Here is a 22944-nt window from a genome sequence, read left to right on the forward strand (position 1 = left end):
CAACCAGAGGCAGACTGCAGCCTCATTTACTAGGAGTTTGCCCAGTGCCCCAGCCACCCGGCCCCCAGCTCCCTCTCCTCACTGTCACCCTCCTACCTGCCCCTTTCCCCAGAAAATGATGAAGGACAACAACCTGGTACGCCACCTGGACGCCTGTGAGACCATGGGCAACGCCACAGCCATCTGCTCGGACAAGACAGGCACGCTGACCACCAATCGCATGACAGTGGTGCAGGCCTACGTCGGCGACGTCCACTACAAGGAGATCCCTGACCCCAGCTCCATCAACGCCAAGACCATGGAGCTTCTGGTCAACGCCATCGCCATCAACAGCGCCTACACCACCAAGATTCTGGTAAGTGGCGCAGCCTCCACCAGAAGGAGCAATGTCCCTGTGGTGATGCAGAAGTGCTGGATGGGCTGAGCAAAGTGATTCGTATTTTTCAGTCCTGCTGATGCATTTGGGGGTGGTTAGATAGTAAGCAACTTGTTTCTCTTTGACTTAGCTATGCTGTTTGTATGACAAAAAAAAGATTATTGTTGTGTTTTTTAGATCCTCTCATTGTCCCCCCCACTACAAAAAAAGTTTTTAATAGTTAGCTTTGGCTACATAACTGCTCCAAAACTTAGTGGCTTAAAACCAAACTGTGTATTTGGTTCATAATTCTGTGAGTCAGCAATGTAGGCTGTGCTCAGATGAGTGGTTCTTCTGATCTCCGCGAGGCTCCCTCACGCATCTGCAGCAGCTCCAGTGGTCAGCTCTGCTGATCTTGGCAGGCCTGTGGACTGATCTAGGATGGCCTCAGCTGGGGCGGTTGCTCTCTGCTCTGTGCGGTCCCACCTCCTCCAGCAGTCTTGTTCACATTGTCACTTGCTGTGTCCTATTGGCCAAAGCAAGTCAAGAGTGAGGAAATGGACTCCACCTCTTGATGGGAGGAACTGCAGAGTCATGTTGCAAAGGGCGTGGATTCAGCGAGGGGACTAATTGTGGCCATTTTCATGAACAATCTACCACCAACGACATTGTTGTTGTTAGTAATAGTAGTGGTGTTCCTAGTTCTGCTAAGAAAAGCTCTTGTATTCCTGTCTCAGCTAAGCTGCCTGGACTCATCATGCTGTAATCCCTATTTGGTTTAGAAGTACAGGCTGCCTTTGTGTAATCAACCAGCCTTTGGATGGAGAGAAACACGGAATTGTGCACCCAGCGCTCGGCTGGCTCCCAGATGTAGGGCATTTCTGCAGTGCGAGCATCTGGGTGAGCGGTTGAGCTTCTTGCTTACCCTCCAGATGTGCCCTGGCCCTGACCTCTCCCTGCTGCCCCTGAGCCAGCTTGAAGCTTCATGATGAGTGGGAGCCGCCCGCAGCTTTATCTAAATGGGGAGGAGATGGTGAGTCAGCAGCGTGGTGCTGAAGGCTGATGGGGGAGGGGGTGGTGGCTTCTGCCTCCAGACACTGGGGCTGCCAGAACTGCACCCTCCGCTGTGGCTGAGCAGCCACCCGCATCACCCTGAGCCGCAGGCCGAGGAAGGCAGCGCTGACGAAGGGAGAAAGTAGGTCGGGAGAGTGCGTGCAGATGGGTGATAGAGAGCCCTGGGGGTGATGCCAGAAAGGATGACGTTCCTGTCTTCTTCCCCCGCCTCAGCCCGGTTTGGGAATCAAGGGAGATCAGCAATGCTTTATTCTGTTCCCCAGGCCTGCCTAAAATAACTGAGATGCTGTTAATGATCTCGTCCTGCAGATGTGGCAGAGAGGGGAGCTGGGCGATTCCCAGAGCAGGCTTCGGGCGATGGGGGGCTGCCGCGTGGGCAGAGCCCCTCAAGGTGGGCTTGGATTGAGATGTATGTTATGCAATTACAGTAAAAGGAGTTCTGGGATCTGCCAGGAGGGCTGTGGAAACATCTCCTCGGTGATAAGTCTCAATTAGGCGGTGTTTCACAGCGCTGGTGGCAAGGCTAAAGGCTCATTTCCAGATATTGGTTGACAGAGGCTGCGTCCAGGTGGCTTGAAGGACAGGGATCAGCCAGTCCACCTGGGGCGGAGGTGTAGCTGCCGAGACTGGAGAGAGGTCAGGGACCTGGGAACTGAGGTCCTTGGTTTGTGATCAGGCCAAGTCACTTACCTCTTGGGCACCAGTGTCCCCTTTTGTGCCTTGAACCCTCATCCTAGGACCCCCGTGCCTCTCTTTCTGGTTGTTTCCTGAAAGACTGCTGGCCACATGGTTCTCCTTGCTAGGGGCTGATGGTCATCAGTGTGTAAGGGACAGCAGAGCCCCCTGGTATGACTGGGTGGTGGGTAGAGCTCATTCTCTGGAGCCAGATGGCCTGGGTTCAAATCCCTCACTAGCTGTGTGAATGTGAACAAGTTACTTAATCTCTCTGTGCCTCAGTTTCCTGGGGGAAATGATAGGGCTTATTGTGAGGATGGAAGGAGTCAGTAAACGGAAAGTGCTTTTAGCACAATGCCTGGCACACTCAGTGTCTCTCGCTCTCAGAGAGCCCACTCCTGCGTCAGACAACAGGAAGACACACAAGACTCATTGCCCTCGTGGAGGGGCAAATACAGCCCTGCCCTCGGTCTGATTTTCCCAGGCCAGGCTCATTTCCCAGTCAAAGCTGATGGGTGGTGTGGGGAGGACATTGGAAGCCTTCCTGCCCTCTCACCTCCTGCATGATTTAGGATGTCCTGCAGTCTAGCTGTCCCAGCCTGGTTTGGAGGGCGGCTGGACTTCCACCCTGGATCAAGCAGCCCCTGACTCTTCTCAGGATTCCTCTGGGCCTAGAGGAACAGTCCCCGAGACCCCCTTTGCCCCATATGGCCGGCAGGCCTGGCTATCAATCTGACCCGCTGGACCCGAGGCCTTCCTTCCCAAGACCACCCTCTGCTAATGATTCTGCAGGATTGGTTTCAGTGACCGAGAAGCTGTCTGGACGCCCTACTCAAAAGCTGGCTTCAGGGTGTCTGTAAGTTGGCTTTGCCACTAATTGGCTGTATGATTTCGGGCATGACCTTTACCCTCTGTAGCCCTGAGGCCTCGCTGTCTATTTATTTATTGGTTAGCCTCTGCATAGCTACAGATGGAACCCCCTTTCAATGGGTGATTTTATTGCTGAATAACAACAACACTGATCATCCTGAGTGCTGAATATGTGCCAGGCATTGTGCTGAGCACTTTCCACTTGCTAACTCATTTCATCCCCACAATAATCCTATCGTTTCCCCCCAGGAAATTGAGGCACAGAGAGGTTAAGTAACTTGTTTACATTCTGAGTCATCTCTGTTCCCCCTGGCATAGGCTCTTGGGAAGTTCTGGTTGGGCAGGTGAGGTAAGTGAATTGACTGGTGAATAAATGTATGGATGTGTAATTAATGAGATGAGGACCAGGGAGGGACAGGGATAGATGGATGGGGGATGGATGGTTGGATGGATGGATGGATGGATGGATGGATGGGGGATGGATGGATGGATGGATGGGGGATGGATGGATGGATGGATGGATGGGGGATGGATGGATGGATGGATGGATGGATGGGGGATGGATGGATGGATGGATGGGGGATGGATGGATGGATGGATGGATGGGGAATGGATGGATGGATGGATGGGGGATGGATGGATGGGGAGGGGATGGATGGATGGATGGATGGGGGATGGATGGATGGATATGTGGGTGGTGTATGGATGAATATGAGTTGATAAGAGGCTCAGGACAGGACTATCTGTAAGTTCTACTTTCCTGTTCTTGTGGCCTCAGTCCCAACCCCATGGCCAACACCAGAGAGAGCACCAGTGCTCTCTCGGTGCCTCCAGCATACTGAGCTGATCTATTCTGCAGCTGCCCTCAGCTCTCTAGTCTGCATTCATCCAGAGACCTCCCAATTACCTAGTGCCTTTTATTCTAAAAAAAAAACAAAAAACAGAACTAGATGAGTATTTATAAGGGTAGGTGGTAGGTTGTAGGTTGTGCGGGTGTCATCTACATGGATTCACAGAGCTTAGAGACCACCTGGTCCAGCCCCCTCACTTTACTCTGAGGCCCAGAAATGGAAAGAGACTTGTGCTAAGTCACCTGTGGGTTAGTTAGAATCCAGATGTCCTGACGCCGGGTCCGGGAGGTAATGGTTTAAGAGCTTTGGCTCTGAAGTCCAACAGACCAAGATTCAAACCTCAGCTCCAGCACTCACCACCTGTGAGCAAGTTACCTAACCTCTTCGAGCCTGTGTTTTCCAGTCAGTAAAGTGAGCATATAATTAATAGTAATCGCTAACATTCTCTTAGCCAGGCTCAATGATGAGTGCTTACTCCATGTTGCCTCGTACGATGACCCCATGAAACAGGTTACATCACATCTCCAGTTGATAGATAAGGACACTGAGGCTGGGAGGAGTTTAAAAATGTGCCCAGAGTCCCAGAGCAGATAAGAGGCTGAGCCAGCATTAGAACCCAGGTCTGTCCAATCCAGAGCCTGTGCAGCTCACCCCTACTCCATGCCCAGCTCATCTGGCTACACCTTTGCCTCGAGGCAGTTCCAGGGCTGCTGTGAAGATCAGAAGAGAAAATGTATGTGGGGCCCCCAGCACAGGGCTTGACATGTAGCACGTGCTCAGTCCACATCAGTTATTACTCTTATTACTTCTATTACTACTTCTGAGCCTACCTTCTGTAGTTTGCTTTGCCAGCCACTGTCTTGCTTGACCCTGCACATCCCTTCCATGTAATCAAGGCAAATACGACTGTTCTCGTCTTGCAGCTAAGGAAACTGAGCTGCAGAAATGTCAAGTAACCTGCCCAGGTTGCTCCTAACCCTGGCAGAGTTGGCAGAGAATTGGCAGAGTTGGCCCAGAGAATTCTGGAGGAGTTAACCAGGCAGGCCAGGGGACAAGGGCATTCCAGGCAGAGGCACAGCCCTGCGAAGACCCAGAGACCTGGAGGTGCATGGCTCATTCAGGAAACGTGGCCATCTGTGGCCTGGGCATTTCTACAGGGCTGGAGTGATGAGAGGGGAGGCTGGGAGGGCTGGGGGGAGCTGGGTGGTAGCAGATGAGCCATTAGTAGGCTTTCTCGTCACAGTGCTCGGAAGAACCACCCCAGACAGGGCTGGAGGATGGTGCGGGGGCCAAGGCTGCTAGTAGGGAGACCAGGATGGGGGCCCAGGAGGGCCTTCTCAGGGCCCAGCCTCAACGCCACGCCCCATCCCTTCTGAAGATGGCAGAAGCTTTTTTCTTTCTAATCATTAGGAACTAAACTTGCCCTCTGAGGGAAGCTGAGTGAATATCTTTTAGTCAGAAATTGCTTCCCTGCCTCAGAAATCCTGGCACACCCTCAAATTGCCTTTGTCGTCTCTGACTCTTTGAACGTCAGGACTTCTGCTAGCGCCTTCTCGTCGCCCTGCTGCTTCTCAGAGCCACAGCTGAGCCTTCAGATGGAAATAGCTACTTCCTTAGACTTTAGAGGCACTGTGCTTTCTTGGGAAAACATTCTCTTTCCTGCCTGCGTTTATTCTGTGTACTGAAACCACCCGAGCGGACTTTAATTTTATATTTTATGAGACCTCTTTTAAAGTAGGTTGATGCTACGGTTAACCTTTGAATTATTAAACTGAGGATGGGCACTTGAGGAGCTGAACTGCTGGAAATTTATGACATATTTCTGAAAATATAAACTATAGAGAGAAAAACAAATCATCTTGGAGCCCTGGAGTGGTTCTGGAGGAAGAAGTAAGGAGGATTTTCTTAGCAGGATGGTTTTCCTGAATAAATAAGCCAAACTTCACCTAGTTAGAAACCCCAGGGCTTCAGTATACTCCATTCTAGCTGAGGTGGCTATGACGGCACCTTATCCCAGAGAGCCCCAGTAACCCCCAAAAGGCAGGAAGGACCTGCTGGACTGTATTTCCCATAAATCTTAGAACTAGAGCACCTAGGAGAATGGGGAGGGTGGGGTGGAGTGCCTCTAGGAAGCAGAGTCAACCCTAGAACCAGGTCTCCTGGCTCCAAACCCAGTGCTCAACTGAATATTCGAATGAGCCTCAAAGTCCCCCTGTCAAGCCGTGCTCTGAGACTGGGCACAGGCCAAGCCAGGGGTGCCAGAAGACGTAGAAGACTCTGGAAGTGACTTTGCAGGGCATTAAAATGGGAAGGTGGGGCGGGCTGTAGTTCTGTATGTGAAATGGCAGGGGCCTTTGTGTTGAACTCAACAACTGATTCGGTTTCGTTTTTTTGCAAATAGCATCTCTGGGAGAAGAGTTTAAAGCAAATAACCCCAGATGAGAAAATTCCGATTTTTAACAGAGCTGTTAATCGCTACATGCCACCCCCTCATCCTGCACACACACACACTACACGCACAGCACATACACACGTACGCACAACACATTGGTGAGCTTGAGAAGGTCCCCAAGGAGTCTGCTTTCCAGGAGTGTGTTTCCCCAGCGGGTTTCAGCCTGTCCTGGTCTGTCGTTCTGGACACCCTCACTGACCTTCTGCTTTCTCGGCCCCTGGGGAAGATCCTGTGGCTCGCTTATGCTCCTCAGGAGACCTGGCACCCGAGAAGCTCCTGGGGAGGCAGGCCCTTAAATGGCAATTCTGGAAGCCAAAATTCTGACAAAATTCCCTTCCATCTGGCCTCCTGTTGGCAGCACCCCCACACACAAACACAAAATTATTCATTTATTCACTTGACAAATACTCACTAGTTACCCCACAGTGGGAGGCAGAGATAAGCAAGACAGACACAGCACCCCCTCATGGACTCCAGTCCAGTCACCAACCAGTTACCTAGTTAACCAGCATCTCCAGTGCTGGTGCCGAGAGGCAGGGCTGCTGGCAGAGCGGCTGCTGGGCCCAGAGCCGAGAAGACCTGGGGCAGCTCCTAGCTCTGCCACTTACCGCAGCGTGACCTCACCCCCCCCAGGGCTCCGTGTGCACAGCTCTCGAGTGGGTGGAGACAGCCTGCCTCCCAGGAGGCCGGGAGGACACAGCTGCATGACGCTGTGGAGAGCGTAGTGAGGTGCTGAGCAGAGTGGGCATGCGAAACCGGGCGCCGCTGCTGCTGCTGAGGCTGTCGGTTCATTCATCCAGGTGTTGGGGAAGGCTTCACTTCCGGTGCCCGGCCTCCAGGGGTCAGGAGGAGCGGCTGGGCCACCTCTCTGGTTAGAGACAGCCAGTGAGCAGAAAATCATCTTCTAACACCCTCTCAACCACATCATCCTATTGCAATTGCTGTAGTTTACTGAGCTATGGTTGTTGGGTTGTTTTGGGGTGGGGGTGGGGGTTGAGGTTTTTAAAAAATTGTGGTAAAATGCACATAACGTAAAATTTACCATCTTAACCATTTTAAGTGTGCAGTTCAGTGGCATTAATACATTCACATTGTACAACTCACCACCATCCATCTCCAGCACTTTTCATCTTCCCAAACTGAAACTCTGTCCCCATTAAACACTAACTTCTCATTCCCCTCCCCCAGCCCCTGGCAGCCGCCATTCCACTTTCTATCTCTGTGAAGCTGACTATCTAGGGACCTCCTGTGAGTGGGATCATATAGTATCTGTCCTTTTGTGACTGGCTTATTTATTTTACTTAGCACAGTGTCCTCAAGGTTCATCCATTTTGTTGCATGTGACAGAATTTCCTTCCTTTTCAAGGCTGAATCCTATTCCATTGTATGTATAGACCACGTTTTGTCTATCCGTCCATCCATCGATGGACACTTGGGTTGCTTCCACCTTTTGGCTGTCATGCATGATGCCGCTGTGAACGTGGGTGCACAAATATCTGTTCAAGTCCCTGCTTTCCATTCTTTTGGGTATGCACCCAGAAGTGGGATTGCTGGATACAGTTATTCTATTTTTAATGTTTTGAGAAACGCTTTACTGTTTTCCACAGAGGCTGCACCAGTTTACATTCCCACCAGCAGTGCACGAGGGTTCCAGTTTCTCCACATCTTCGCCAGCACTTCTTGTCTGTTTTTTTTTCATGACAGCCATCCTAATGGGTGTGAGGAGGTACATGCTAGCTACGTTTTTTATGTCATTTTTACAGATGTTTATAACTCGTAGCTCTTGAAGTCAGCATTCCGTGATCTTAGCTCTAGTCACTGCCCAGCATCCCAAAACAGGTGCATGAGTTGTCCTCTCAAAATGACGCCTGTGGCTGCCCCCAGCGCTCCCAAAGGGCTCAGGGCCCAGACGGGGAGGGGTGCCGGATGAAGCTTTGCTCTGGGAATCGGGGACACCGTGGGCAGCCCCAGGCCTGACCCTCCGGAGGTCTGTGACTGGGAGCAAGTCACTTCCCTCCTGGTCCTGTTTTCTGTCCCTCAAAACCAACGCCTTAAGTCCCTTACAGAATTAGAGTCCTGGAAATGAAAGGCTCTTGGAAAGTCTACAGCAACAGCAAATCTCTGAGTTTGTCAAGATAAAAAAAGCCAAAAGAAACGAGGGGCGGGTCCCTCTTCTTCGTAACGCACGTAGGCGATTTCAGAGCTCCAGTTCACGGGAACAAATTGAATTACGGAGGAGGCACCTCTGCCATTTGCAGCCATGGGTTGTTTGAAATCCTTTTACAGGAAAATTAAAATATCTCACAGAGAGTAATAAAATGCCGGGTGTTTGCAGGCATAACCACTCAGCTCTCTTGGGCAAATAAGTAATTAGGCGTTTTTATTTAAGTCCTCCGTGTCGTCATTTTCTTTCATTAGTGGAGGGGGAAAAAAAACTTGTGGAAGATACATAAAGCTCTGGAAATCACCAGAAGGTTAATTATAAAATTGTAAAAAAAAAAGTAAATAAGTATGTAAATTTTAAAAGCACAGCATAGCAGCATGCTGCAGTGACAAAGGGGAGTGCTTAGAATTTCTTCTCCCAAACGTCAGAAATGGGGAGCTGCATGGAAGGTTCCTCTGCTTCCAAATCAGTCCCACCAAAGAGCTTGGGAGCGGGGAGCCTTGCAAGGCCTGTGGTGCTGCAGACACGGTTGGGCGTGGCATGGGAGCAGGGAGGGCGTTCTGAACCTCGTCCTCGCGCACAGCCCCCAACCCCGCACGGAGGCACCTGCAGCTGTGTCCTGCTCCACCATCCTTCACCACGACCTGCTTGAAGGGGAGGGTTGATTTCTCTCTTAGCTAGAAATCATAGGCTCCAGCCTCTCCATTTTACAGATGAGGAAACTGAAGACCAGAGCTTGAGGTCTAAGGCTGTGGGTTCCTGGATCTTAGGACCACCCTGTTATCCATGCCCATGATCCCACAGGGCTTGGGTCTGCTCCCTGGGCCCAAGCCCTAACTCTAGAAGGGGGAGTAGGCCAGGGACATGTCCAGTTGATGTCCTATCCCCTGCACAGCCGGTCCCTGCCAGCATCTTCTGGAGTCCGCCTTCTTCTTGCCTGGGCTGCTGTTTTGAGCAGTACGAGGGAGGCTGAGGGTGAGGATCCAGAGGGTTCCCGTGCAAGGCTGGTCTGAGACCTATGAGAAGCCCCTAAAGGGGGACACGGGCCTGTTCAGGGGTATTTATTCCTCTTCAAAATCTCTCTAGGTTTGGATTTATCTCTGGTGGCTTTACCACTCCCAAAGCTACCTCCTCCTGAGGTATGCGGGTGTGTGTGGGGAGGCGAGTTTACCTGCAAACGTGAGCATCCCCCAGCCGCCTGCTCATCCCACCTTTAGCACCCGTATGGGGGCATCTTGTTCTGACCTGTTACCCTGAGCCTCCCCCACTAGAATGGTCTGCATTGAGCCATCCAGCAAACAATTCGTAAGTGCCTACTGTGTGCTGGGCTGTATGCTGGCTCTGAGAACCCAGAGAGGAAAAGAACACAACTCTTTTACTCAGCGGGAGACGGGTCCACAAAGACAAGGAGCGGTCTGAACTGATCCTGAAGGGGCGAGGAGGAGCGTGCCTGGCAGGGCAGGGGGTGGGGGCGGAGGCATGAGACAGAGGGGTTCTGGCGGCCACACCAGGCAGTGAGGGGTGCTGGAGGATGTGGTCAGTGATTTCTCTGAGGGTCTTCTGGCTTGTGGTGCTCATGCAGCCCAGCACCTGGCAGGGAGTACCTGACAGCTGCTTACGAGTGTGTGCCAAACGAGCAAGTGGAGAGAAGGAAAGAGGGAGGGACCAGGAGAGTGGACAGGTAAATTGTGGCTTATTCATAGAAGGGAACGTCTAGAGCAGTTAAAAAGGGTCACACTAGTGCCATAAACATGGATAACTCGCAGAAATTTAATGTGACGTGGGTAAAGCAAGTTACAGAAGAATGTGTACAGCCTCCTTGCATGAGGTTTTCAGCACGCGAAACAGTGCTACACCTGTGTGCATTAGGTTAAACATGAAATTGACAATGCCTGACTGTTTTGGCATACAAAAACAGCAGTTGCATTTGGTTCAACCTAAACTGAAATCACAAGGGACGGTCCATCCATAGCATGGAATACTACTCAGCGATGAAAAGGAACAAGCTATTGACAACAACTTGCCTGGATTGCAAGGGGATCATGCTGAGACGAGAAGCCAGTCTCTAAAGGTTACATACTGTGTGGTTCCGTTTATATAACATGCTTGCAATGACAAAATTATGGAGATGGAGAACGGATTAGTGGTTGCCAGGCTGGTGAGGGAGGTGACTGCGGCTATAAAAAGATGGCACAGGGATCGTTATGATGAACTGTTATGTATCTTGAGGGCGGTGGTCACAAGAATACACATGTGATGCCATTGCTGAGAACTAAACACACACATGTGGGAGTGCGTGTAAAACTGGTGAAAGCTGACGAAGGTCGGTCTGATTGCATCAGTGTCTGTCTTGGTGGTGATACTGTACTAAGTCATACAACAGGTAAGCTCTGGGGGAAACTGGATGAAGGGTGTGTGACACCTCTCTGTATTATTTCTCGTTGCCTGTGACTCGAGAACTACCTCAAAATAAAACGTTAAAACACACACACACAGGGTAATGATTAAGGCCAAATTTAAGATAGAGTTTTTTTCTGGGACAAGTGCTGGATATGCAGATGGGGAGGGGCCCACAGGGGGATTCAACTTTATCTGGTAGGTTTTACCTCTTAAAAAGAAAAATATGAAGCAAACATGGCGTGATGCTAAGTACAAAGCTGGATGGTTGGTATACAACTGTTTCTGTTATTATTCTCTGTCCTGTTTTTATGTTTGAAATAGTTCGTAATTTTTAAAAAGCTGATCTTGCTTAACTCCCTTCATACAAGCCAGGATTGGGTCTGGGATGCAAAGGCCTGAGAGTGCCCGGGGAGTACAGAGGGCTCACTGAGGGGAGGGGGTGGCCGGGGCTGGCACCCACTCCCCCCACCCCCCGGACCACCAGGCGACAGCCCTGGGGCCTCGTGGGAGCCCCCTGCCTCTCTCCACAGCCCCCGGAGAAGGAGGGCGCCCTGCCTCGGCAAGTGGGCAATAAGACGGAGTGCGGCCTGCTGGGCTTCGTGCTGGACCTGAAGCAGGACTACGAGCCCGTGCGCAGCCAGGTGCCGGAGGAGAAGCTGTACAGAGTGTACACCTTCAACTCCGTGCGCAAGTCCATGAGCACGGTCATCAGGCTGCCTGACGAGAGCTTCCGCATGTACAGCAAGGGCGCCTCCGAGATCGTGCTCAAGAAGTAAGCGTCGCGGGGAGCTGGGGACCGCTGAGTCATGCAGTGCTGGCTGTCATGGGGGCAGGGTTGAAGGGGCCATCTGGCACCCAGAGGCGCAGAGAGGGCCTTGCCCGACGTCCCACAGCAAGACCGCCTCCAGGTCCCCTTGGCCAGTGCTTTTTCCACTATTTCCTCTTAAACATTTCTACAGAGAGTCCTCCCCTTCCTCCTCCCTTAGTCACTGGTAGGAACGTCGACCCATTATCGCTGCTAGATCTTCCTTACTTTACTTCCCTTAGCATAGAGTTGGTTGATGGTAGTGATTTTCATTGTTAGCCAGTCTCCTCTGACCCCAGGTGCCAGAAATAAGCCTGGAGAACTAAGCAAATCACTCCCCCTCGCTGGGCCTCAGTTTCCCCACTTGTACCTGGAGGAGATTGGTCTAGCCCCGTGCTTCTCAACCCTGGGTACACATTGGAATCACCCCAGACAGCTTTTAAAAACCACTGATTGCTGGACATGCTGAATCGGACCCTCTGGGCTGGGCTTGCACGTGGGTATTTATTCAGTGCTCCTCAAGTCGTTCTAATGTGCAGGCAGGATCAAGAACCACTGGCCTAGGTTTACACCCTTTAAAAACCATTTTAGCCATGAAACTATTTTTTCAGATGACATCTTGTGAATATAGAACAGATCAAACTAGATCTGCTCTTGCTGAATGACCTGGGGCAGATATTGGAAGAAGGCTGCCTGATTTCTTTTTGGATGATGTTGATTTCATCCCTGCCTAGGGCCCCGTAGCCAGGACCAGTCCTGAAGCATCATGGGAGATGGGCTGGACGGCCACTGGATGATTGACCACAGCCAGCAGGGAGGGGGGTGAGCTCGAGCCGGTCAGAGGGAGGGTCCATGGGCCCTTGGCTGGACCTTCCCCATCTTCCTCCTGTCCTCCCCCAGGTGCTGCAAAATCCTCAGCGGGGCAGGCGAGCCCCGGGTCTTCCGGCCCCGAGACCGGGACGAGATGGTGAAGAAGGTGATCGAGCCTATGGCCTGCGACGGGCTCCGCACCATCTGCGTGGCCTACCGCGACTTCCCCAGCAGCCCCGAGCCCGACTGGGACAACGAGAATGACATCCTCAACGACCTCACCTGCATCTGCGTGGTGGGCATCGAGGACCCCGTGCGGCCCGAGGTAGGCCCCCTACCAGCAGGCTCGGGGCACAGGGCGAGGCTGGGGGTCCAGCCTGCTGAGTGACCTGGTGTGAGTCGCCTCACCTCTCTGAGATGCCCACGGGGTCTTCTCCCTACCTGCTCCTACACACTCAGACTCCTAAGGCCAGCATAGGCCGCCCTTGGCATCGGTCTGCCGAGGATCTAGGGCAGAAGCCATAGCCTGCCAGCGGGCCTTGCTCTGCCCTGGGGCAGTCCCAGAGCCATCTACTCAGCCGCCCAGAGACCTGCCCCCTGGCCCCCGAAGGACAAACGGGAGGGCTGCCCTGCCTTAGAAGCTGCCTGCCCCACAGGAGCCAGGATCTCCTAGATTCCAGGGTCCCTACACAGGAGATGCCGAGGAACAAATGTCACCACACTCAGGAAATCCCCAACTGCGGTGTCCCCGTCAGCATTTCGAGTGTCCCCATCCAGATGCAGTTCTCCCTAGCAAGCTCGCCAGGTGACCCAGCTGGCAGTGTACTTTATCAGGTTTCCAGGGGACAGAGTGGGAAAGTCAACCGAAGGTCAGATCCTCAGGCAGAAGGGAAGGGGTATATCGGCACCCCCACCCCGTAAGGATCAAGGGAGGGGATGTAATAAATGCACCCATTGGGGTGCTCAGCTCACCATAGGTCTCCAGTCTTCTTGAGCTGAATCTGCATCTGGGGGGAAGGCCAAGAATTCAGTGCTGGGGATTTGCAGAGTGCGGGGAGGACAGGCCGTGTGTGGTTAGTCAGGCTGTGCAGGCTGGAGAGAGGCTGTGGAAGAGGAGAGGGCTGCCTGGAATCTCCAAAACGCTGCTGTGGGCAGGCAGAGCGGGTCACCTGACCCTGTGGGGCCCCAGAGGGCAGAGCCCAGGACACGAGGCACAGCACAGGACGGGCCAGCCTCTACTTCCTCCGAGGACCGACACAGCTGCTGGGCCCAGCCTGATTCCCCGGCCAGGCCCTCGCTGGGCCCAAGTTGGCCTTGGCTGTGGGATTTGGTGACGATGCCCGTCGGGGCCACCTTCCTCCACCAGGGGCAACTTGAACATTCCTCATTTGCCCTGACATCATTCTCTGGAGGTCTCTGGCCATGCTCTGCTCCTCTTGGAGCCTCCATTTCCCCCTCTTTGAAGTGAAAGGAGGTAGACAAGACATTCTTCAAGTTCCTGGCCCCGATGTTATAAGAGTCTGCCTTCCAAAGACCAAGTGAAATTAGAAGGTCACAGACGTGGATGTCCACGTTTAGGCAGCAGGGAGAGGAGTCAAGAATGTGACCCCAGACATCAGACAGACCTGGAATCCCAAGTCCCAGCGTTAATTGCTGTGGTACTTTGGGCCAGTTACATAACCTCTCTGAGCCTCCACTTCCTCATCTGTAGACTGGGATAATAATGGTATTCTGCACGCACACACACACACACGCACATGCACATGCACACCGGGATATTGTGACCTGCCAGATCATGCACTTACAAGCAACAGGCAGAGTATCTGGCATGAGGTAGGTGGCCCATAAATGTGGGTCCCCTTCCTTTATGCCCCTCCCCAGTAAATTCATTACCCTGGATCCAGTGACACGTGACAGCCCCTAACACTGAGCCTGGCCTATGGAATGTGCTCAATAAGTGTTTGTGAAATGAATGAATAAGAACAAATGGGACTTGAACCCCAGTCTTCTAATACGATGCCTGGTGCTCATCACACACACACACACAGACACACACACACGCCTCCTCACTCCTACCCAGAGCCTAAAACAGCAAGGCGATTAGCGCCTCTGCTGCTTGTTACCAGAGGCCATCCACTGTTCTCTGTAGACTCTCCCTGGACAGATGGGCCGTTGATCAGCCTCCCTGTGGGATGTCTGCTCATTACCAGCTGCTAATGGGTCCAGGCTTTGCTGCGCTGTGTTATCTCCTTACAGGCGATGGAGATGCACAATGCATGAGGCCAGCCTGGCTCCCCTGTCCTTCTTGTCCCCAGAGCCCCTGGCTCATCACCCTGCAGTGGAAACCCCTCTGAGGTGGGGAGGAAAACAGCATTGGGGACACACTTTTTTTGGCCATGACCCCCAATAACAAGAAATGTATTTTATGACATGACTCCGTAAACACACACAGTGAACCAAAATAGGAGTCTCAGAGGGTAATGTGGTGCCCTTGAGTATTTTCTCTTCTCTTCTCTTTCTCCCTTTCATTTTCTAAATGCTGGTCACCATCCAGTAAGCTGATTTTACAATCCACTCAAGGGGCGCAACTCAAGGTTTGAACTGCTGATCTCGTCCAGACACCTTCCCACACCCCCAATTCACAGATGACAAAACTAAGGCCCAAACAGGGACAGTGATGTTCCCAAAGTCTCGAGTTAGTGGCTGAGCAAATCCGGATTAGAGCAGGCTTTCTGCCTTCCTGCCCCGGGGCCTTCTCCTGGGTGCCACCAAATGAAAGGACAGGTGGTTCTAAGTCAGGAGGGCGAGGGGAGGAGAGAGAGGGCCCAAGAGGGGCGGAGCAAGGTCCTTGAGTTTTCTGTTGACACATGATCCTCCAGAGAAGCTGGCAGCAGGTGTAGACTCTGGGAGGGCTGGCAGCCCTGTCATCCTACACTGGAGAAAGGGGGCCTGGGCCCATGCCCCAGCTCTGCCACGGACAAGCACTTCCTCTCTCTGGGCCTCAGTCTCCTCCTCTGTAAAACGGGAGGTTGGCCCAGGAGCCCCTCAGGTCCCTTCCGAGCTCAGACACTCTGAGCCAGCTGACTGGAAGTCTTGCCCTCAAGCCTGTCTTCACTTCCTTCAGTCAACGCATCCCTGTTGGTGACCTTCTCCCCGCCTTGCCCCCTCCCACCCCGGGATGTGGATTCAGAAGCTGTGAGCTGTGTTGGAGAGCAGTGACATCCTGGAGTGACACAGCAGTCGAGAGACGTGGGTTCTAATCCTGCCCCTGCCACTCCTTCCCAGAAGACCTCAGGCGCATCTCTTCCCTGGGCCTCAGTTTCCCCAAGTGGACAATGAGAAAGTTGGGCATTCACAAGTGGGGGACACAGCAAGGTCGCTGGTGACCCTCCTTGAGAGTATGAAAGCTCTGACCTGTTGATCCAGCGTCTCCCAGTGTGCGGGGGTGGACGCAGGGCCTGAGCAACCAGCAGGTGTGGTTTCTGAGCTGTGTTAGGCTCGGTGATTATGCACGTGGAGCCAAATTCAAAAGTTCAATAGCTAAGACAGGTTGAAGTGTTCCCCATGCCTCCCCTGGTCCCCCAGTTCCCACCTCAGAGCAGCCACTGTCGCTAGTTTCTTGGGTGACCTTTGGGGAGTGTCGATGTCTACAGGGAGTTGTTGGTGTCAGGTTCTCCTGGGCAACTGTGAGGCCAAGCAGACGAAAACCTCAGCCTGGACTACCTCTAGGGCCCTATAAGCCTGTTCAGATACGTTGTGCAGCTGCCTCGGGGAGACAAACTCTGCCTCCCTCAGTTTCCCCTTCTGTCAAGGGGGCGAATCTCACGTTGCCTTCCTCCCTGGAGAAGACGAAGGACAGAACAGATAAGAACAGCCTCGCCACACCCCCACCGTAAGACACCACCGCGGGGACATTTTCCAAGTCGGATTGCAGCCAGCGAGGATAGGCCGTCAGGACAGCGCCAGTCAGGGATCTGCCGGGTTATCCGGGGGCGTTTGGAGCCCTCAGAGTCACAGATAAATGCTGCCGCCAGAAACAACAGATGTTTAAAAGCCTTTATTTAATGAAAACAGGAAGCGCCCATTTCCTGGCTGTTTTTCCTGGGTGAGAAATATCTAGGATAATTTTAGCAAAAGAAGGAATTTTTTATTTTTTAATTTTACAGCTAGTTTATCGATGTGGAAAGCGTATTTCACCAGATCAGTGCCTCTGGGGCTCGAGTCTTAATTTTCTCTGGGTCCTCAGTGCCCCGAAGAGTTAGAGGTGCGATAGCTGTTTGCCGAATCAGTGACTGAGTGAACAATGGAGGAGGTAGGCATGGCAGCCGAGGGAGGCGTCCTGTTGGGTTGAGGAATCCAGGATGGCTTCACGAGTAGAGAGCATTTCCCAGGAGAGATGGGAAAGCGTTCTGACACACAGAGATGGAGGGAGAGAGAGCATTCCAGGCAGAGAGGCCGCACAGAGAGAGACAAGAACGTGGGAGGGGGTGCCAAGTGTTTGGGGCCTAGTGAATGAATACCCAGTTGGATTTAGGAGAGAAAAGGCTAGAAAGGGAGTGTGGAGTTAAATTGTGAAGGGCTTGCATGTCCCCGTCCACATCCATTCTCCTGGCTCTGCGTAAAGTCCTCTGTCCCGGGTCAGGCGTGGAGGGACTTGAGCACAGAGATGTTTCACAAGGACCCCCGTTTGCAGAGCAGCTACCCTGTGCCAGGCCCCTGCGGGGGTTCTGAGTGATTGGCAGCCCGTACCCTCCAGAGCCTACGGCCTGACGACACGTCTGATGAAAGGGGAAGTGTAGACACACAGCGCATGGGAGCATAAGGCAGGCGGGACTGACGCACGACAGACGTCCAGCGAGGCGGCTACTGCCCGGAAAGGAAGTGGGGTATCTCCAGGTGGCCCGAGGGTCTCGGGTGTTTCCAGGGCCATCTCGAATTCCCTCCATATTCGAGGCAGGTCACAGGCTCCTAAGGTACCTGAGGAGTCATGGGGGGCATCCCCCCTCCCACCACCGCCAACACCTGCGCCTCCACCTGCCCCAGGTGGCCACTGCGCCCCACCCCCACTGCATCTGTATCCACGCCCTCCCTCTGCAACCCTCCACCCCCGCCCCCGGCAGAAAGAACAAACAAGGAAGACTGGGGTCAGGCATCTAGCCAGCCTCTCTCGCCCCCTCATCACCGATATCTGCTGGCCCTGTGCTTGGCGCTGTTTGCCCCCCTGTCACAGAATTCTCCAGCCTTGCTGAAGGGCGGAGACTGTCATCCCCATTTTACAGATGAGGAAACCAAGGCTCAAGTGGGACCCCAGGGCGAAACCCAGCCCAGCCTCTTGGTCCCTGAGCCCTCTCTCCTGGAGGCAGGGAAGCTTCCACTGCACAGAGAAAAGTGTGGGAGCCGTAAAAATTAGCCTCCTCCTTTTTCCTCCCGAGCCAGTTTGTTTGGGGGAGGCCCAGAGGGTGGGGACTCCAGGCAGGCAGATTTCAACTCCCTGAGACAGTCGTGAAAGCGGAAATCTTCCTAAAACATGGCACCCATCACCTCATTCCCAGTTCAGAACCTGCCATCACTCCCAGGCCTGAAGGAGCAAGTCCCTGGTTCTGGCACCTTCGGACCTCAGGCCCCTCTCCAGCTTCAGGGCCCCAGCCCGTTCCCCACCTCATCCTTCAGCCTCAGGCCCTCCAGACCACCTGCCGCGCTCTGTCTGCAGCAGCCTTCGCACCTTCTCTCCTGTGCACCTCGTGGGACAGTTCTCTGCAGCCAGGACCACAATGGAGGGGTCACCTATGGAGCCCTAGCTTGGGCACAGTGCCAGGCACCACAGCCTCAGTTAGTGTTGGCTGAACAGAAACAGCTCAAACATCCCCTCCTCCAGGAAGCTCTTTCAGATTTCTCCTCCCCACTCACTTCCTTCTAAAGTAATGGTGCCCTCCTGTGCTCCCAGAGCCCTTTGTACAGATCTATAGCAAAGACCCTGTCTCCATACAAGAGTACAGGTCTGACCCAGAGTAACTGCTCTCTTACCTGAAAAAAGAGCAGTTATGCGAAATGATACGATAGACTTGTTCCACCGTGGAGCAGTCAGCCTTAGAGGGAGTGAGCACCCTGTCATCAGAGGCGTGCAAGCTGAGGCTGGCCGACCATCTGTCTGGAAGGCATGGGAGGAGATCTAGGCAATGAGCAGAGAGTCAGAGTCGTGACCTAAAGTCCTTTCCAACTCCAAGACCTCAAGCATCTTTGAAACAAACATAACCTAAATTATTCCTTTTGGTGCAGGAGCTAGATAAGGCTTGTGTTCCGAGGGCACAGTGGCTCTTCCCTGTCCTCTGGGCCAGGAGACAGCAAGGGGTGCAACCCTGGGTTGCAGCCATTGTGAGGACACCGATAAGTTATGTAAATGGGATCTTGGACGTTCCACATTCCCACTCCCCCTGGCTCCGTGAAAAGAGGTCCTGTTTGCTTATGTAAGCAGCCACTGTGGCGTGAGGCAGAGGCCTTGCTCACGTGGCCCCCGAGCCCTGAGTGGGCACCAGAAGGCTCCTCCCCAGGCCCCGGAAATGCACTAGAGGAGGCCCATGGTCAGCTCGCCCTGCCCAGCCCTTCAACGACAGGGAGATCACTACCTACCACCACAGAGCGGGTCTCTCAGAGAACTCTAGGAGCAGGAGGGGCCGCCTCGCTTGACCCGGACCCTGCTGTCCACGGTGTTCCTCACTCCTCCCCAGGACGGCCGTGCTCAGGAGTCAGGACATTCTCTACAGGTGGCAGGGTGCAACTGCTGAGGAGAGTGACACCACAGGCTGAATTCTAGTTCAGGGTAGGGGACAGACAGAAGAGGGGCAAGGCCAGAGGCAGGGAGACTGGGGAGGGGCTGGGCAGTGACCCTAGCTTGAGATGGTGGTGCTTGGGCTGAAGGAACAGTGGCTGGTGTGGATGGAGGTAGACAGAGGTGAGATATTTTCAAGGTCTATCTTTGTTCTTAAAATTCTTGGGGGCCAGCCCCATGGCCTAGTGGTTAAGTTCAGTGCGCTCTGCTTCTGCGGCCCAGGTTCCTGGGTTTGGATCCCAGGCTCAGACCTACACCACTCGTCAGCCATGCTGTGGCAGCATCCCACATACAAAATAGAGGAAGACGGTCACAGATGTTAGCTCAGGGCCAATCTTCCTCAAGCAAAAAAAAGAGGAAGATTGGCAACAGATGTTAGCTCAGGGCAAATCTTCCTCAGGAAAGAAAGGAAAAAAATTCCTGTAGGCAGGTAGGGGAGCAGCAGGCAGGAGTTGTCCCCAGTCAGCTTTTGGACCAACGTTCTAACTCTTTGTATTCGTTTCCTGGGGCCACAGAGTGGGAGGCTCAAAGAACAGAATTGTATTGTCTCACCGGCTGGAGGCTGGAAGTCCAGGACCAAGGTGTGGGCAGGGTTGGTTCCTTCTGCGGGCTGTGAGGGCGGATCTTTTCCAGGCCTCTCCCCAGCTCCTGGTGGCTTGCTGGTGCTCATCAGCGATCCTTGTCATGTAGCAGCATCACCCCGATCTCTGCCTTCCTCTTCACGTGGCACTCTCCCTGTGTGTGTGTCTGTGTCCATATTTCCCCTCTTTATGAGGACACCAGTCACACTGGACAAGGGCCCACCCTAATGACCCGTCTCAACTTGCTTACCTCTGTAGTGACCCTGTCTCCAAGTAAGGTCACCTTCCAAGGTGCTGGGGGTAAGGTTTCAATGTATCTTTTGGGGGGAACACGGTTCAGCCCATGAGAGTCTTCAGACTCTCTCAGCAGTGGCTTGGAGGGTGGGGGGAAGTGAGCTCCAGGTGCTAAGATGTGCGAGAGGCGTGGGGGGCGGGACCCAGCCCCTCCAGGCCTGAGATTCTGAAATGCTTTTGTCTTTTCACACAATTGGATTTTTTGCCTCTGACATGTCCTCTCCCACTCAAAGACGTTTTGCAGCAAATATTGCCTTATTCTTGTATCATTCGTCACCGCCTGTGGGTAAGAATCACTTGTTCAGTTGATGCATGTTGCGTGTAAAGGGCCACAGCAGCTCCAGGCTGGTTTTTGCATCCTAATTGCTGGGCAGACCCACAGCTCTGCGGAACACGCTCTGCGGAATGAACACACACACACGCACACACACACACACACACACACACACACACACACACACACACACACACACACCAGGCCTTGCTGGCTTCTGATTGGCTGAGTTTACTCTGGCCTGACTGGCCCAGATGTCAGTCTGTCATTGCAGAGCAGGCAGGAGGCAGTCCTTACTCTTGCAGGGAAATGTCATATTTTACATGAAGCATAATTGTTTGCATTTGTTCTAAGCCAATGTCACATTCTGTAAATAAAATGCCCCCAACTGCAATGTCCCCAACCCCCCCAAAACACCCTGAAAATACACAGACATATTTATCGTTGAGTTTGCAGGAAGTGTGTACGTGGATAAAGCAGGGACAAGATCCTGGGCAGTCGTAGTGCATTCTCTACTCTTGCCTGGGGCCAGATCTGGGGGGTGTTTATTGGGGTCTTTCTCCAAGTCCTTGCCCAGGCCAGGATAGCCGATGGTTTCATCTCAGGATGGGCTATTACCGTTGATAGGTGGTGGCTGCCTGGGACTCTGCACAGAAGAATTCTAAACCACATCAGCGTTTATTCAGAGGGTGCTGTGATCGATTAACAATGCCTGCCATGGGCACAGGAAGGGAGGAGATGGTCCATGTGCCGTCAGTATCTCCTGGTCGTCTAGGCCCCTTACAGTGGGGCTGCCTGTGAATAGGGCTCACTCTGGAATCCACGAGGGCAGGGAGGACCTGCCCGAGGTGGTACCTGCCCCCATGGCTCCTGCCCTCCCGCCCAGGTCCCAGAAGCCATCCGCAAGTGCCAGCGGGCAGGCATCACCGTCCGCATGGTCACTGGTGACAATATCAACACGGCCCGGGCCATTGCTATCAAGTGTGGCATCATCCATCCTGGGGAGGACTTCCTGTGCCTTGAGGGCAAAGAGTTCAACCGGAGGATCCGCAACGAGAAGGGGGAGGTATGTGGCCAATGCAAAGGGTCCTCAGAGGGATGAGCCTGACGGGGGACTGGGAGGCACGGGCGCTGCATGATTGTACAGAAGCCATCCAGCATGCCACTGACAGCCCAGTGACTCTGGGTGAGTCCTCTCCCTTCTCTGGGCCTCAGTTTCTCTCCATGACCCCACCAACCTGCCCTCCCCATCCCTCTCCAGATTGAGCAGGAGCGAATCGACAAGATCTGGCCAAAGCTGCGGGTGCTAGCCCGCTCCTCCCCCACGGACAAGCACACCCTGGTCAAAGGTAAGGCTCAGGTGGGCGTGGGCCACTCTGCGGCCCAGGCACCAGGCCTCTGCAGCTCTCCTCTCCTGGCACCTGCACCTTCTTTCCAGAATGGAAGAGGCTATTGCCTGGGGCTCTCCTATCCTGGGTACCCCCTGGTCTCATCCCCTTTGCAGGCCTGGGACGCCTCCTCGGGGCCACAGTGGGGGGAGGAGGTGGTGAATCTTCTCTGGGCTCCTGCTCCTGTAGGAAGCGATGGGCCTGCTGGTCTAGGTCCAAAACTCACGGCCAGAGGGCTGAGTGGGGCCCAGGGCGCATTTTATTTGGGTGTGACAACACCTTTTTTATGTTGAATTTGAATGACGTGACGCAGACCCTGCTCTCTCACATTTGACACCGTCTTCACCATTCCTTGTTGTCTGACCCTCAGCCCACTTCATTTATTTATGTTCTCCGTCTGGCCCCAGAGCTTGTGAGTTTGAGACCCTTGGCCTACCTGGTCTCTGAGGCCTCTAACAAATATCTGTCACCGGGACCATGGGAGTGGGCTCTCCTGGGAATAGCAGCCTGAGAGATGAAGCCCAAAGGCAGCATCCTTCTCCTTCCCTGTCTCCCTCCAGAGAGAGGGCACACCCCTTGCTGAGCCCATCCAAGTGGCCAGATGCTGGGCTCTTTCAGAGTCACACAGCAGGCAAGGTTTCTGGCCGAGGTCATCACGAGGGCATCTTGGATTCCTCTCCCAAAGTGCTCCCCAAGGACATTGATGGAGGCAGATCTGGCCTGGGAACAGAAACACAGAACCCCAGAACCGCAGATACCCAAGCAGTGGGCCCCCAACCCATCCCCATTTCTCATTCATTCACTCATTCTCTTGATAAGTGTTTTTTGAGAATCCACTATGTGCCAGACCTGGCTCTTGGCAGACGTGGTTCTTCCCTCTTGGAATTCATGGTCCAGGTTCCATCCAGCAGACGTTAAATAGGTGGTTTCCCTACACACAGCTGAAGGCTGCACTGGTGGAAGAGAAGGGTGATCCTGGGCCCTCTGCTGGCCTCTAACTCGAGCTGAGGAGGGGCGTCAGATCACGGGCCATTGAAGGTGGGATGGGGGTCCAGGAGAAAGGTCCTGTGTTTCAGGTAGGGCGGGGAGCTGCACTGTGAGAGCCCAGAGGCAAGGATTTCCTGG

General features: G+C 53.5%; 1 protein-coding gene across 1 annotated transcript in view; it reads left to right on the forward strand.

The window, feature by feature from the left end:
* Positions 1-22944, forward strand: part of ATP2B2 (ATPase plasma membrane Ca2+ transporting 2) — a 171119-nt gene that overhangs the window by 124983 nt on the left and 23192 nt on the right. Inside the window, exons 12-16 of the mRNA XM_058565539.1 lie at positions 113-355; positions 11372-11613; positions 12547-12781; positions 21318-21497; positions 21693-21780. Coding sequence (XP_058421522.1) covers positions 113-355; positions 11372-11613; positions 12547-12781; positions 21318-21497; positions 21693-21780 — 988 coding nt within the window. The remainder of the gene's footprint in view (positions 1-112; positions 356-11371; positions 11614-12546; positions 12782-21317; positions 21498-21692; positions 21781-22944) is intronic.

Source organism: Diceros bicornis, chromosome 2 (genome assembly GCF_020826845.1).
Source record: "Diceros bicornis minor isolate mBicDic1 chromosome 2, mDicBic1.mat.cur, whole genome shotgun sequence".
NCBI classification, from domain to species: domain Eukaryota; kingdom Metazoa; phylum Chordata; class Mammalia; order Perissodactyla; family Rhinocerotidae; genus Diceros; species Diceros bicornis.